At 37.6% G+C, this 16,682-nt stretch overlaps 1 protein-coding gene across 1 annotated transcript in view; it reads left to right on the plus strand.

The window, feature by feature from the left end:
• Positions 1-1,511: 1,511 nt before the first annotated feature.
• Positions 1,512-16,682, plus strand: part of cc2d2a (coiled-coil and C2 domain containing 2A) — a 38,909-nt gene continuing 23,738 nt past the window's right edge. Inside the window, exons 1-13 of the mRNA XM_084427212.1 lie at positions 1,512-1,581; positions 1,782-1,948; positions 2,036-2,111; positions 3,419-3,475; positions 4,341-4,421; positions 5,027-5,144; positions 5,360-5,451; positions 5,530-5,631; positions 6,668-6,760; positions 7,007-7,225; positions 8,814-8,973; positions 9,051-9,187; positions 9,783-9,914. Coding sequence (XP_084283338.1) covers positions 1,935-1,948; positions 2,036-2,111; positions 3,419-3,475; positions 4,341-4,421; positions 5,027-5,144; positions 5,360-5,451; positions 5,530-5,631; positions 6,668-6,760; positions 7,007-7,225; positions 8,814-8,973; positions 9,051-9,187; positions 9,783-9,914 — 1,281 coding nt within the window. The 5' untranslated portion in view covers positions 1,512-1,581; positions 1,782-1,934. The remainder of the gene's footprint in view (positions 1,582-1,781; positions 1,949-2,035; positions 2,112-3,418; positions 3,476-4,340; positions 4,422-5,026; positions 5,145-5,359; positions 5,452-5,529; positions 5,632-6,667; positions 6,761-7,006; positions 7,226-8,813; positions 8,974-9,050; positions 9,188-9,782; positions 9,915-16,682) is intronic.

Here is a 16,682-nt window from a genome sequence, read left to right on the forward strand (position 1 = left end):
ATATTAATTCCCTTGAATTTTATCAGTTTTACCCTTCCCTTTGCGAAGTGTTCATGTGAAATATTACATGTGTATATTATAAATGTACAAAGAGTATATATTGTTTAATTCCCTGACCAATACACCATTGCTGACTATAATGACATTGTTTGACATGTTCAGCTAATGCTACATTATTTATTTGCTATGAATTTATGAGTCAAATAAATCCAAATATTTGAACAGAAACCCCATGGTTTTATTGTGTCGATGAGTCACTTGTATCTTGAATTCAGTTCAATTTGTCATGGGAGAGTTCATCTGCTGTCAGAGAGAACAGCTCAACCATCTGGACTGTTCAGAGACCTTGACCTGAACAAAAGGATCTAATGGTGTTAGAGTTATATAATATTTGTTTTGAATATGCTGGAGATTAAATTCCTTTAATTCTGCTTGTATGTGCATGTTAGTGTGTAATTTTTCTCCATATGACACAGACTAGAAATAGTGGGAAAATGTGTTATGGCCAGACAGATGATTTTGGCATTACAAAGTTTTATATTTTATATATTACACTACATATCAGTGTATTTTATTACTGCCTTCATATGAGTAATGTTAAAGGTAGTGTTTTACATTTGAAAGAAAAAAAGCTCTCTGTAAAACACCCTCTCTGAATTCTGAGTACAACTATCTGAACAGGATCAAATAACATATAGTACAGAATTAGTGAATGTATACTCACCATATTGGTTGGTTTTGCATTCTTTAGGAAAAGATGAAACTTGATAAAAATAAAAAAAATAAAAAAAATAAATAAAAAACTCAACAGCTTTAGAGCATATTTTATGGAGCAAACAGGAAATACTGTGAATAAGGTCTTATTTCTTCCACTAACGAAATACTTGTTTGCATATTGCAGTCGAATAGTTATCTTGAGTGGTTTAGTGATCTTAGATCATAATTACAATCTACATTATAATCTTAGATTATAATCTACAGTCCAATAAATAGTTGAAATCAAAACGGGGTGTAACGTTTGTTATAGGAACTGGTCTGTTTCAGAAATAATATAATTTTTAAATAATAAACCTATTCTGCGTTTAGTTAACATGATGAATAAGGTTGGTTTTGTTTAAATAATCAGGATTAATGAAAGCGGCAAATTCGTGGTATTATAATTTGAGTGTAAATTGTTATTGCATCTAAGACAATACTGCAATAATATGTTAAACCTAATCTTTGAGAAGACACTCCTCGATGGAATAAAAATTATTTGAAAGGTTCAAGATTTTTTTTTTTCTGAACATATATATATATATATTTACATTAATGATCATTTTAGTCGTATTGTAAACATTCTGTACAAACAAATAAAGTACAGAAGAAGAAGAAGAAGAAAAAAAAAACATTCAAGCAAAATTATCGGATTTCACCTAGTGGCGTCAGCAGATTTATGTGATTGACGGGAGTCTGGGCCAATGAAAAGCCGCCCTGACACTGAGTGGGACGGACCGGACGCAAACCGCTGTGAGTTTGGTTCAGGTTCGGTTGCAGCAGATTATTTACATCCGTTACCAGGCAGCGGTACGCAGCATGACGGTAAAACTGTACCAAAATACATATTTTATATCTGCTCCTTCAATGAATTAATGCTGTTCGCATTGTTGCAGTCTGGAAAGCATTTTTGCATTATTTGTTCACTCAGGGTGATGTTTATTTCCAGCGCCGAGAGAATACAGAGATTTACTTACTGCACTGGAACTTGCTTTATAAGAGAAACATCATATGTGTGTTTATAGACGAGTGTGTGTTTGCTGTGGATGAGACAGTCAGCCCCTCTGTTATAAACTCACTTTAATACAGTTTCATCAAGAAGTTCCTGTGAAGTCCTTACTTCTGATCTGATATGGATTGGAAAGATATCTGACATCAGTAACTTAATTGTATTCAAAATGTCTTCGCCCAGGTAATCTTCTTTTTTTTACTACTTCAGGAATAAAAAACATAAAGTGTGATTGTTGTACGAGTAAGTGTTCTGTCCTGTTGTCTTCAGTGATGTGCGGGAGAAGATGAGGAAGAAGAGGAGAGAACTACAGGAGTCTTTAGGAAGAGTCAGAGATGATAAACAGGTTATGATAATAATCAGTATGCAGAACATTATTATTATTATTATTACTGGGGGTTTTCAACCTGGGTCCGGGGAAAAGCCTGGAGAAAAACTTCTAAATAATAAGATTAAAAAATCAAATCAAATGAATGAATGAATGAATACAAAATGTGATAAAATAAAAATATGAGTTGTTTATCTATTAAATAGTAAAATTAGATTAAATAAATAAAAATTGATTCATATAAATAAATATAAATTAATTTAACAGTACATTACGGTAGTGAGTAGAAACATATAACTAATTTTAGATTCATAATATACGTTTTTCAGTGTATAAATTGGGTGTTTTTTTAATGATAGATAAACCCTCACACGAGGATGGTCATATTTGAGGGTCTGCAGCATCTAAAAGATTGAAAACCCCTGGTATAATATAATGAACAATGATTGCCATTTACTATGTTTGTTGTTCATCACCTGTTTTTTTTTTAAGGTGCTGCACTTTTAGCCAATAGAGCGAAACCGTCGGGTTCCGGAAGTTCGTTCATTTTCTCCATAGGGAAAACCGATAACTGCTAAACCTTTAAAGACCGCCCTACCGTGAGCCGTGAGGTTGTTAATCGATAGCATTTGCTTCTGTTGAAGCCGTCAACCCGCATTATTTCAGCTTAGTTTTAAAATAATCGTGTTTATTAGCATAATCTGTGGTGAAAAACTACACCACCCATGATGCTGTGCAGAAATTACACCAATCAGAGAGTAGTAACAAGAAAACCCCGCCTCTTAGCTCCGCCCACTCCCATGACGCACTGCGAATGACGTAATCATGACGCCCATCCCTACACTCTCTAAACATATTGAAATGTTTATATATGCAATAAACTTAAAATATTGAGTTTTTATACATATAATCGCCATATTTTTTTATTTGATGATGCTGTTCACAATGCTTCATGGGATTGTAGTTCTTTCCCTCACAGTCTTGTACCTTTGTCTTTTTGTCCAATTTTCAAAACCTATTTTTAGCTTCAAATTACAGTGTTCATTGTGTTTCACCTCATTGCTGGCTGGTTTGGTTCGTTGCTAATATCCCTTTAACGATATTTTTAAATCCCTATGGGAGAAATTAATTTTTTTTTTTTTACTTCCGGAACCAGTGCCGCTGGAAAAGTGTGCGGGCGCTTTATGCACTTACATATTTGCTGTATTTTCTATCTGAAGTTGCTCGACATGTTTGTTAGATTAGCATACGAGACGAGCAGAATAGCGCTGTAGCTTCGCTGAACACATGAATGTGATTGTCAAGTGTGTGCTGATCTGCTGTAGGCTCTGGTTCCGTCAGACTGGGATCTGTCTCGGGACACTGATCACACTGCGGTGGAGGTTGGTTCTGGACTCACCTTTTCATCTTCCTCTAGCGCTCTAACACTTCCCTGCTAGGCTTTCCTTCAGTGTTGCTTAGTTCTTAGTTCTCTCAGATATAGGCATTCTGTCGTCACTCGCTGCTCTTTTCCACACAGTTCAAGTGGAGGGTGATTTAAGGAGTAAAGGTGTGAATGTGTCTTTAAACTGGTGCATATGATTCCAGGTCTTCTGAAGCCATATGCTTTTACATGAAGACCAGTTTTATTTTAATAGGCTGAGTAACACATTTCATTCAGTGCTTTTCTTCTGGACTCTCTTGATCTTTCTTCTTGTATCCAAGCATGTGACTTCCTTAAAAACTGCTTGTGACCAGTGGGGGAAATGCTGTGCGTTATCATGTGATGTAACTGGATTACTAACAGCTAGACCGCCACGATTATTGATTAATGATCGTGGTTATTTGATCTAGTCGCATTTATTTAATAAATAGATAACCGCAATAATAGGGTTTAATTGGACTGCATATATTATATATATATTTTTTAAAAACCTGTTGGACTTGTTTTTGACTTTTAAACAGAATTCTGAAAACCTACAAATTAAAAAAAAAAAAAAATGAAAATGGTCACAATGGACATAAATATAGACATTTAAAACACACACACATATGTATATATATATATATATATATATATATATATATATATATATATACATGTGGAATATTACAATAAAAATATATGATCATCAACATTATTTAATGGACATTATATATATATATATACATACACACACACACACACATTTATATTTATAATGTCCATTAGATAGTGTTGATGATCATATATTTTTTATTGTAATATTCCTAAATATGTTATTTTAGGAGCTGGCAGGGGGAGAAGAGGACCCTGGTGAGACACTCAGACGCTCAGTGATGGCAAAGAGAATGAAAAAAAAGAAGAAGGTCAGGACTGTGCTAACTTTATAAATACATGTAGTGTATGATTACCAATATGCAGAATATTTTTGTAATTTATTTTTTTACAATGACTGCTTGATACAATGATATTTCATTACTATTTTTGTTTTGTTTTTTGAAAATGGTTATTAAAAGTTAAGATAATGCAATCAATTTTAATCATTAATTAATTAATTTATTTTCTTCTTGACACAATAATGACTACTACAACAATAAAAAACATACTACTTATGAATATTCTATTACTATTTATTTATTTATTTAGAAAATGACGATAAAAGTGAATAATGCAATCAGTTTTAACAATTTATTTGCTTCTTTTTTTGATACGATGATTACCACAACAATAAAACATAATATTAATTATTGTTACTGTTATGCTATTCTCATCATTATTTTTATTTTAGAAAATGAATGGCTATGAAAAGTCAAGCAATAATGCAAAGAATACATGAAATAGTTACTTTCCCTGCAGAAGTGTGAATATTGGTGCAGGAGATCCTCCCTCTTAGAGGTTTGGTAAAGCCTCAGACCTCCTGCGCTCGGATTGGTTCTGTCTGTAATGTCTGCGTGTGGTCTCCGTGTTGAAGCTGCTGAAGGAGAGGACGGTAGAGTCTCCTCCAGACGAGGAGGTGACAGCAGTGCCGGAGCGGGACAGACCTGATGATGATGAGGATGATGATGTACAGCCAGTGCGCTCACCGAGAGGTGAGGGAACTCTCCGGTTATACACGTCATTACAAAAGCCAGGTTTCACTACATTAATCCGGATAGATTTGAAAATGGGAGTTTTCTTTTAAAAGCGTCTGAGGGCTGGGTGCTATGACAGCATATAGCATGTGACAACTAAAAAAATTCATAATGTGAAGCTGTTCAGTTTGGTTTCTGTGCACACTATTCTTACATCCTCACAATCTCTCCAGATCTTCCTCCTCGTCCTGTGATGAGGCCGGGATCCAGCCAATCAGAGACCAGCATGAGACAGCGCATGACTGAGAAGCTGAGAGCAGCGAAGGTGAAGTTCGTCTAAAATAGACAGTGTATTGCAGGATATATTTCAGAATACTAACTCACGGTTGTGTTGTCCCTTCAGTCTAAAGCTGCCAGTCTTCTAGAGCAGGAAAGCATCATTGAGCCCGCCAGCCGGCTACAGAGTCTGCGGGACAGAGAAACCCTCACTCGATTCGACAGAGACGTAAGCACCCCTCCTTTGAAACAGGCAAATTAAAGAAAAATGTCAACATGTAATGTATGAAAAGTTAAATTGTCCTGGTATGGTCATGTTTAAAGCATTTTTTGTCTCATTTAGTGTCTCTGTCACCATAAACCAAGTATTATATGTACTTCCGTTCAAAGTAGATTTCTTTTATTCAGCAGTAAAGATAATGCTACAAAAGAGTTTTATTTAAAGTAAATGCTGTTATTATCTTTCTATTCATCAAAGAATCCTGAAAAAACACTGTTTCCACACAAATATTGGATAAGGATCATGTGACACTGAAGACTGGTGCTGAAAATTCAGCTTTGATCACAGGAATAATTCGATTTTTACAACATATTCTCATAGAAATCAGTGATTTAAAGTTGTGATATTTCACAATATTACTGTTTTTACTATATTTTTAATCTAATAAGTCTTGGTGGTGAGCGTAAGAGACTTCTCTCAAAAACATTAAAGTCCCCCTGTGGTGAAAGTCAAGTTTTTAATGTTGTTTATATGTCTATGTGGTGTTTTTAATATGCTTTAAGACAAACCATGTGTAAATTCATAAGTCGATTCATTTTTCTTTCTTAAAACTGCAGTGAACCAAAGACAGTCTCAAAAACACGCTTTGAAATCGCTGGTGTTTCTGACGTCACAAACTACCTTGTAACCAATCAGATCAACGTGTGATCGTCAATAAATCGTCGAGTGAGTGGAGGCGGGGCTCATTTGCATATTCATAGAACCGCGTATACTAAATGAGGCAAGGGTGTCGAATTACATTCAAGCTATTTTAAGACATGAAGAAAAAAAAAATCAAGGATAAAACGTTTAAATATGTCATTTTGGAGATCAGAGATGAGTTTTAAGAAATCAAATGATTGACTGCAGGGGAACTTCTGAAAAAAACTTCTGAACAGTAGTAAATACAAATGATTGTATATGTTCATTTTATAATTAAGAGTAAAACACACCACCTCTCGTTTAGAAGTTTGAAATGTAATCTGATCATGGTGTCCTCCTCCAGACGGATCCAGATCTACGGGCTGATGAAGACTCGTCCTTCACTGCCAGGCTGAAGTTTCGTGATGTGGCCAGACGTGCAACCAAAGACATAAGGGTAAGAAGAGACTCCTGTTTCTGCTGGTAAGGTAAAGAAAGCAATAGATCTTACATATTATAAAAGGATAGATTGTGACTTTTTAATATTTCTTTACACTCTACATTGTGCATAGTTGCATGTGTGTATTAATAAAGATGATATTTCCCACATCAGGTGAAGTATGTGATCAGAATTAATTAAGAAACACATTAGAAATCCTCAAATCCTGACATAGATGTGTGTGTTTGTTTGGTTTCTGAGCAGACCGAAGCTGGTTTGCCGACCGCTGAAGAGGCGTACAACTTCTTCACCTTCAACTTCGACCCAGAGCCTCAACAGCAACGCCCACGTAAGAAAAGACGTCCCGGGAGAAGAGAAGCAGAGGAGGGAGGAGAGGGGGAATCAGGGGAAGAAGACGGAGAGGATGAAGAAGAAGGGGAGGAAGAGAGGGAGTGTGAAGGAGAGGAAGAGTCTGAAGCCAGGGTGACTTGTGTTTGTGTGTTTGTTCTGATTAGAATAAACAACAGAGACTGTTTATGTGCTTTATGTTAAGATGGACACTAACAAACAACAATGTCATTTCCACATGTAAATTATATCAGTGACCATTCAATCAGGGTCCATATTTTAGGGTCCTTGAACCAAAATATTGGGTAAAAAATAAGGGCTGTCAACGTTCATTCAAAATTAATGCGTTAAAATAATTTAACACAAATAAATTACTTTAGCATGCAAAATTCACCTTTGGCTAAGCCCCGCCCCCCTTAGTTACTGTTGCTACGTCCAACAACTTCATATTGTTCGACTGTGTCAACACGGTGGCGGTAACGTTAGTCACCTTCAAAACTACCACAACAGCGTGTCTGTAACATTAACGTTAGGTGTTTGTATCTTGAATAACAAAGTTAGCTAACATCCAGCCTCTAGTCAAAGCATAGAATCCTGACTTACGTGATAACTAAACTATCGCTAAGCTTGCTTGCTAGCACCTTGATTCTTCATTAATTAGGGTAGAGAACCGAAATCATAACCTAAAACAGCATAAAACTGTCTAACTAGTATAACTTCACAGTAAGGTTAAAAGCAAAATGTACCTAAAGCACACAAAAGTGTGCTTGTTGATCCTTGAGGGGTTTAGCTGTGAGGACGTCCACACAGTTTAATCCAAAGATGACACTTGTCAGGATTTGACTTCGGTTTTGGGAAGGGAAAAAAACGGACACCCTCCTCCAACCTCTCTGGGAAACGTGTATCTGTGTTACAAATGCCCCAGGCACAACGTTTAACCATATTTTTGATAAAACTACGACGGTAATAGCCTGCCGAGACCAAAAATATGAGACGCCTGTGTTAAAGTCAATGGAGCGCTGTGAAAAAGTGTCGGACCTCTGTGGGAGCTCGTTCTTGGCTGCGCTGTGATTGGTCAATCTACATTCTAGGGTGTGGCTTAGCCAAAGGCGAATTGTTCCATTAACGCAATTTACGTCACACAGTAAGATGATCTTAAAAGTCGGGAGTTTATCAAGCTGAGCATCCATAATGGCACAAGCACATGTAACCCTGGTAGTCTGAAATCTCCATTTGAACCCTTTAACCTGATTTCACTTCTCGGTTCAGATCATTTTAAGCCGCTAAACTCTGGGAAAGTGTTTAGTCCAATAATCCAGTAAGCGAAATCATTCAAACAATCAGTCCAAACCGTGCTAAGTTAAAGAGAACCAGCTTGTTACATCAGAGATGAGACTCGCGTCACATTGTAGGATTTAATTTTTTACAATAAGTTTGCGATTAATCACGATTAAAAATAGCAAACTATTGACAGCCCGAGTTAAAATTTATATACATTGTACATATTTTTAAATATGACTGGTCACCTTTTTTCACCTTTTTAATACATATATATTTTTAGTTATCGATGCAGTCTCTCAATTAATATTAGCCTATAAAAATTGCATTTATTGTAATTTTACAGAATTACAACAACAACAACAAAAGTTTTAGATTAGATATAGCGTGCTTCATTACTTGGAGATTTCATATCAGCTACCAATGCAATTCAATCCCTGTTTAGGATGAAGATGCTCCACTGGTCAGAGATGAGGAGGAGGATTTGTTCATCATTGACCAATCAGCACAGGACTTCCTGGAAGTGAGGAGGGCGGAGTACATGGACTACAGTAGGCGACTGCAGAGGGAGCGAGAGACACTGTTTGTTCCCAGCATGAGGACAGGTACACAAACAGAAACGCTCTTTATCTTAACCCACCCTCTGGCAGGTCGAATGATGGGTACACCTTGTGTCCCACAGTTCCTGCCTCGAGTAAGCTGGCCGAGAACGTGCGTCCCCGGTACCTGGAGGAGGAGGGGTTATATGTGGGCGAGAGGCCACACGTCTGCCTGACAAATCAGAACATTTTGGAAAACCGAATCCTCAAGCAGGGCGAGGTAATGAAAAGAAATCATGATCGGGCAAGAGCACAAAACTTCATATACTAACTTCGATCAAAATTAGGGATGCGCCGATATGAACATTTTGGCTGATACCGATAACCGATAATTCTTTATATTTGAAAGCCGATAATCGATATGTATATAAGCCGATAAATCTAAATCTGATTACAAAAACAAAAGTCTCACCATTAACATCCATGTCCCAAGCACACAATTATAAAAATGTTCTCATAATTGTATGTAGCCTATATGACAGACACATGTTGCACTGAACTGCATTTTACTTTACTTTTTTGAATGGATTCCAATCATATTTCAAGCAATTCAAAACCATTATGGTGAACAGAGCGCATCTGAAGTGTCTCAGCTGAAGGAAATGATCCATTTTTATCGGCTTTATAAGAGAAAAATATATAAAGAATATTTTTTCTTTATTGGGCCGTTAACGTTAACATTAAAAATGAACATGTATCGGCCGATACCGATATGGTGGCCGACATATCGTGCATCCCTAATAAAAATGATACTGTAAAAAAACAAATGTTTACAAATGTTATTATCCTAATGTGAGTGTTTGTGGTTTGTGCAGGGAAGGAAGTGGTTTGGAGACGACGGGCGTATTCTGGCTCTGCCCGACCCAATCAAAGAGTCCTCCTCCAGACCGCCTCTCTTCCACCTGGAAGATGAGCTGGACCCTGCGCTGCATACGGCCTACAGAAAGGTCAGAGATCCAGCTAATGAGAACTGTAATCACATTAGATTAGGCTGCACATAATGCTTTATGGATGCACATAATGCTTTATATCACAAACCCATTTTTTGACAGTGTCCCGTTAATACAAGATCTCAGGCTGCTTCAGTGAGTGCAACTAGTTATTAGATTTGGCAAAGGAAACATGACTCGTATTAAATGCACTGGGTTTGGATGACAGTTGTCTATGGTCCCAAGGCACCAGACCTCTGATGCTTGTCTTGAGATGAAGAATCCGTTGTTTTCTTTCCCACATAAAATTATTGGAATCAACACAAAACGCTGTTCACAATCTATTTTCCTTTTCTTTTTTTTGACTTTAGAAGATAATTAATTCCAGGGACCCCAGGTCACTAGGTCTGGAAAACATGGAATAAAATCTCATGGCAAGTTGTGAAAATTTCTAAAGTGAATTTTTTTTTTTACTAGCTTAAGCTTAGCTCTAAAAATATTTCATGCTCTTTTAACAACTTTTAAAAAACATGCTAAAATGCAAACCTGTAATGTATACTAGCACTTTTTGGTTTCAAATCCTCCATGCAGCCTGTTTCCAGGCAATATGAACCGCCAATAATATTTGTTGAGATGAGAGGTGTGAGAACGGAGATGGGATCCAGATGTGTGGTGATGTCACGGATTCTGCTGTGAGACGGGGCAGTGAGGTCACATGTGCCGGTCACGCCTTACAGAACTCAAAATAGGAGATATGTAATGGATATTAGGATGTACTCACACACACACACACACACACACACACACACACACACACACACACACACACACACACACACACACACACACACACACACACACACACACACACACACACACACACACACAGAGACACCCACTCAGCCATGTGTGTTTAATAAATCGAGATACTTGAAATGCAAATTGAAATGAATCAGAAGAAGAACACACCACGAGGACATCTGAATATTAAAGTGCTCACAGACATGTGGAGCTAATTGACACAAAGTGTTCTGGTAATGCAACCCATTAAAACATAAAAGAGTGAGAATGAGAATCATGAAGTGGATATCAGGAGTGCATGGCTGATAACCAATGAGAAAGCCACAGTATACTTAGTCCTCATGCACAGTACAGGCAGTAGAGGAGTAGTGTTGACTATCAACCATTCAACCCTGTTACCTAAGAAAGAAAAACCATTACAGGCACTTTCCATGGTACGCTACAAAACAGGACCTGACTCAATTAAAACAACGTTTTTTTTGTTTTTCCATTTTCTTTTAGAACAAGTGAATGTTGACATGTCAACTCTGATGTTATGATAAAGTCGCTAACTGCTAAAGTTGTCACGGTACGTATTATTGAAGCACATGAAGGGGAGGAATAATACTAAGAAAAAGACTTAAATAACAATATTCTGGAAAACTCGGGAGTAAAACACGCACGCTAAAAATATTAACGAGAACCAACAAACACTAAGGGAGAACTGAAGGCTTATAAGCATGACCAAACAAAGGAAACTAATAAGTTGATTAACAAGACGCAGGTGAATGAAATGACTAATGAAACTAATTCTCACTATTAACTAGTTGCTAATTAGCATGCATTCACTAGGATATTGACTGTTTATTAGTACATATAAAGCAGATATTAATGTCTTATTCTGCATGATTATATTCTGCATCCCTTAATTCTACCCAATACCTAAACTTAACAACTACCTTACTAACTATTAAAGCAACACTATGGAACTTTTCCTCTTCGGTCGCCCTACAGGTTGTAATGGGAATTGTCCATTACCGCTGTCGTAAATCATTTAGCCTACCGCAGCCTACTGTCGCACACACGCTCAGTGTTTATCCAGCACCGGCTTTGGAATGAACGATGTCCACAGACAAGGTAGAGTATGATGCATGATTTTATGAAAGTATGATGTATTGCGACATCAGAAAAGAAGAAAAACAAAATAATGACTATTAACGCTTGACGTAAAGCAAGTCAAATTTGTAGGTTTCTTATGTCTCATTCGAACTACAGAAACATAGTGTGGTTATAGCAGATAAAGGACCGCAAAGCGGAGGCATAAGTGCCTTTCACCCTGTTACGACTTGATGAACCACTGAAACGATTTTGGAAACATTATTTTAAGGTAAACAATTTTACATAGTGTTGCTTTAGAAGATAGTAGTTAATAGTTAGTTAATAGTGTGAACTGGACCCTAAACTCATATTTGGTCACAATCATCTACAAAACTGAAAAGCATCTCTTTGTGTAATAAAAGTGCAAATTAAACAGAATAATGGAAAATAAAACAGCAACATTTAAGCCATCATTTAAGGTCATACAGATAAGAGTAAGACATCATTCGAAACTTAACTCTCACTCACAATAAAAACAAAACATTGTGCTTTTGTAAAATAAAAAAACCAAAACAATCAGGATGCTGCTTTCTGCCGTCCAGGTTTCCTTTCCGTGAAGTTAATGGAGCGTGTCACAAAAATGAATCTAAACTCAGCGACAGCGTATTGAGTTTATACTGTCGGCTACTAGCAAGCTCTTGCGTGCCATCTGAACTCTTGCTTTGGGTTGGTGCGTAGATCAACTCTTCTTCTTCTGCTCTTCTTCCTGTTTTGCCGGTTAGCAAACAGTGTTGCATTAAAGGGGTGGTATAAGGCCCTTTTCACAAGATGTAAAATAAGTCTCTGATGTCCCCAGAGTGTGTATGTGAAGTTTTAGCTCAAAATACCCCACAGATATTTGTATATAGCATGTTAAAGTTGTCACTTTTTGAGGGTGAGCAAAAACACACCGTTCCTTTAAATGCAAATGAGCTGCTGCTCCTGGCACAGGGGGCGGAGCTTCAAGAGCTTGTGTCCTTTTACCTCACACAGACATGCACTGAAAATTTCAAAAACGTTTAGCCTTTTATGTTCAAACCGGAGTCAGACAATGATGGAGAGACTCAAGAAGAAGTGACAACATGTACAATACAACAGGACATTTCTGAATGGTTAGTTGATGACTTTATGTAGCTGATGTGTAGTTATCTTCTAGTCATTGATTAGCATATTCTTTCTTGATAATCTATAAATCGTGTTCAGGGGGCGGGGTTTATGTACAGTGAGGAAAATAAGTATTTGAACACTCTGCTATTTTGCAAGTTCTCCCACTTGGAAATCATGGAGGGGTCTGAAATTGTCATCGTAGGTGCATGTCCACTGTGAGAGACATAATCAAAAAAAAAAAATCCAGAAATCACAATATATGATTTTTTAACTATTTATTTGTATGATACAGCTGCAAATAAGTATTTGAACACCTGTCTATCAGCTAGAATTCTGACCCTCAAAGACCGGTTAGTCTGCCTTTAAAATGTCCACCTCCACTCCATTTATTATCCTAAATTAGATGCACCTGTTTGAGGTCGTTAGCTGCATAAAGACACCTGTCCACCCCATAAAATCAGTAAGAATCCAACTGCTAACATAGCCAAGACCAAAGAGCTGTCCAAAGACACTAGAGACAAAATTGTACACCTCCACAAGGCTGGAAAGGGCTACGGGGAAATTGCCAAGCAGCTTGGTGAAAAAAGGTCCACTGTTGGAGCAATCAATCTCACCTCGTGGGGTCTCAATGATCCTAAGAAAGGTGAGAAATCAGCCCAGAACTACACGGGAGGAGCTGGTCAATGACCTGAAAAAAGCTGGGACCACCGTTTCCAAGGTTACTGTTGGTAATACACTAAGATGCCATGGTTTGAAATCATGCATGGCACGGAAGGTTCCCCTGCTTAAACCAGCACATGTCAAGGCCCGTCTTAAGTTTGCCAAGAAAGTCATGTGGTCAGATGAGACCAAAATAGAACTTTTTGGTCATAATTCCACTAAACATGTTTGGAGGAAGAAGAATGATGAGTACCATCCCAAGAATACCATCCCAACTGTGAAGCATGGGGGTGGTAGCATCATGCTTTGGGGGGTTTTTTCTGCACATGGGATAGGGCGACTGCACTGTATTAAGGAGAGGATGACCGGGACCATGTATTGCGAGATTTTGGGGAACAACCTCATTCCCTCAGTTAGAGCATTGAAGATGGGTCGAGGCTGGGTCTTCCAACATGACAATGACCCGAAGCACACAGCCAGGATAACCAAGGAGTGGCTCTGTAAGAAGCATATCAAGGTTCTGGCGTGGCCTAGCCAGTCTCCAGACCTAAACCCAATTGAGAGCCTAAGTCCCTCCCCTTCCGGTAGACCACCATGGGACCTTACTTCGGAAAAATATTGTATGGTAGTCAATGGCACGAGACAACAAATATGTTGATCTCGTTTGAATTGTGCCCTGAATTACACATATGATGTTTATCAATTTAAAAGATACATTTTAAAGTCAAGAAAGTCGCAGTTTGATGTAAAACTGTTGAGGTATAAAACTGTGAAAATACGTAATTACAGAGACTACAAACCCAAAAGGCGCACATGTGACGTCATACCTTTTCTCTCAATGAATGAAGCTAACTTTACTGAAGCTAACGTCTGTCATTTTTTCTATAGTCTTACCTTATAATCGTAACGTTACGCCGTCATGCCTGAGTGTTTTGTACCAGACTGCACACATACGAGCAACGGATCTTGTGACGTACATAGTGCGAGACGAGAGATGTAGTTCATTGAGCGATTTTCACATAAAACTAAATGTTACTCTTCTGTTTTATGACAAACTGCGACTTTCTTGACTTTCATAATTATCTTTTAAATTGACAGACATCATATGTGTAATTCAGGGCACTGTTCAGACGGAATAAAAAGATAAGTTGTCTCTCGCCATTGACTACCATACATATTTTTTCCGAAGTAAGGTCCCATGAGCCGGAAGCGGAGGGGCGGGACTTAGGCTCTCTATAGAGAATCTTTGGAGGGAGCTCAAACTCCATGTTTCTCAATGACAGCCTAGAAACCTGACTGATCTAGAGAAGATCTGTGTAGAGGAGTGGGCCAAAATCCCTCCTGCAGTGTGTGCAAACCTGGTGAAAAACTACAGGAAACGTTTGACCTCTGTAATTGCAAACAAAGGCTACTGTACCAAATATTAACATTGATTTTCTCAGGTGTTCAAATACTTATTTGCAGCTGTATCATACAAATAAATAGTTAAAAAATCATATATTGTGATTTCTGGATTTTTTTTATTTTTTATTATTATGTCTCTCACAGTGGACATGCACCTACGATGACAATTTCAGACCCCTCCATGATTTCTAAGAGGGAGAACTTGCAAAATAGCAGGGTGTTCAAATACTTATTTTCCTCACTGTAAATATTGGGCTTAGTGATGTCACTAACCCGGGAGGAATGTGGTGTAGTCTCTACCAGTCGTTTGTTGTAGTCCTTAAAAAACGATTTCTTTAAAAGAAAATTTCTCCCTTTGCTTTGAACTTTGAGCGCTGTAACTTTGCAGATGTTGTTTATGCTCAAACAGCAACACTACACACTAACTAAAGTTAGAAAAGTGAAATCACAATCAACCACCCCTTTAATGCATGTTTCTGGATTGTAGTGTGGATCGCCTGTGACTGACTTTATTCATCATCTGACTGTATGCACCAAACTGTGGCGTTCTCACTGTCATGGTTCAGGACTAATACATATACCGTTACTCCCCTACTATATAGTATGTATTGCTTTACATGAGTGTACTTTATGTATGTGGTAAATTTTGATATACTTATAGTAGCTCTATGTCAGAGCTATTAATTCATTATGTAGTGATATTGATGATTACGATACCTGTAAGGTTTGTTCAATAAGTCTGATGAATAATTGTAGTCAATAATTATGTTATTAGATTGATTTTAAAGGATAACTCTCGCCAAAATTGAACCTAGGCTATTTTTGTTAATCTACCCGAGTCAAACTTTCGTGTAAAAGCATAATTAGAATGGAAACGCCACTTTTAAGTTTGACTGTATTTTCATTTTAGGTCAAAATGCCTTTTGAATGGGAGTGCATGAGGCACGACTATGATAGCATCAAAATCGCTATTTTTAAAACACTAAGAAGGCTCGACACAACAACTGGAATTTTGTCAGTCAAAAGTAGTCGAATCGAATGCAAAATTCCTGACAAAATTCCAGCCACCAGAAACACTAACTGATAAAGTGAGTCGTACAAAACCTTTCTTTTTAGTAAACTGTGTGAACATAAACAATGTAGTCAATGCTGGAGTTCATGTGTAGAGCCCCTGGTGTTACTTCAAGCACAGTTTCATGTTGTGTCGAGCCTTCTTAGTGTTTTAGAAATAGCGATTTTGATGCTATCATAGAAGTGCCCCAAGCACTCCCATTCAAAAGGCATTTGACCTAAAACGAAAATATGGTCAATCTTAAAAGTGGCGTTTCTATTCTAATTATGCTTTTACACGAAAGTTTGACTCGGGTAGATTAACAAAAAGAGCCTAAATAAAAAATAAATGCAAGATGTGGGAGTCTTTGAGGTCCGTCCAGGATTGAGCAGTGCAGTGCAGGGAGACGCCGTGTTTGGGAGCAGCAGAAGTTCTTCTGTTATGGAAGATTATAGAGAAGCAGACGTTGAATCATTGAGATGCACCTTGAGCTGGTCACATGCACAAGTTGTGATTTGTAGGTGTCGAAAAGCAAAAGCTTGCTGAGCCAGAGCTGGATCTCTAATAACCTCAGGATAAGAATCCCAAAGGTTGGAAGGAACGTGAATAGACTAATATTAGCATAGATGCCATTGTTTATTTAAAGT

The sequence above is a fragment of the Rutilus rutilus genome, assembly GCF_951802725.1.
Source record: "Rutilus rutilus genome assembly, chromosome: 13".
Taxonomy (NCBI): Eukaryota; Metazoa; Chordata; class Actinopteri; order Cypriniformes; family Leuciscidae; genus Rutilus; species Rutilus rutilus.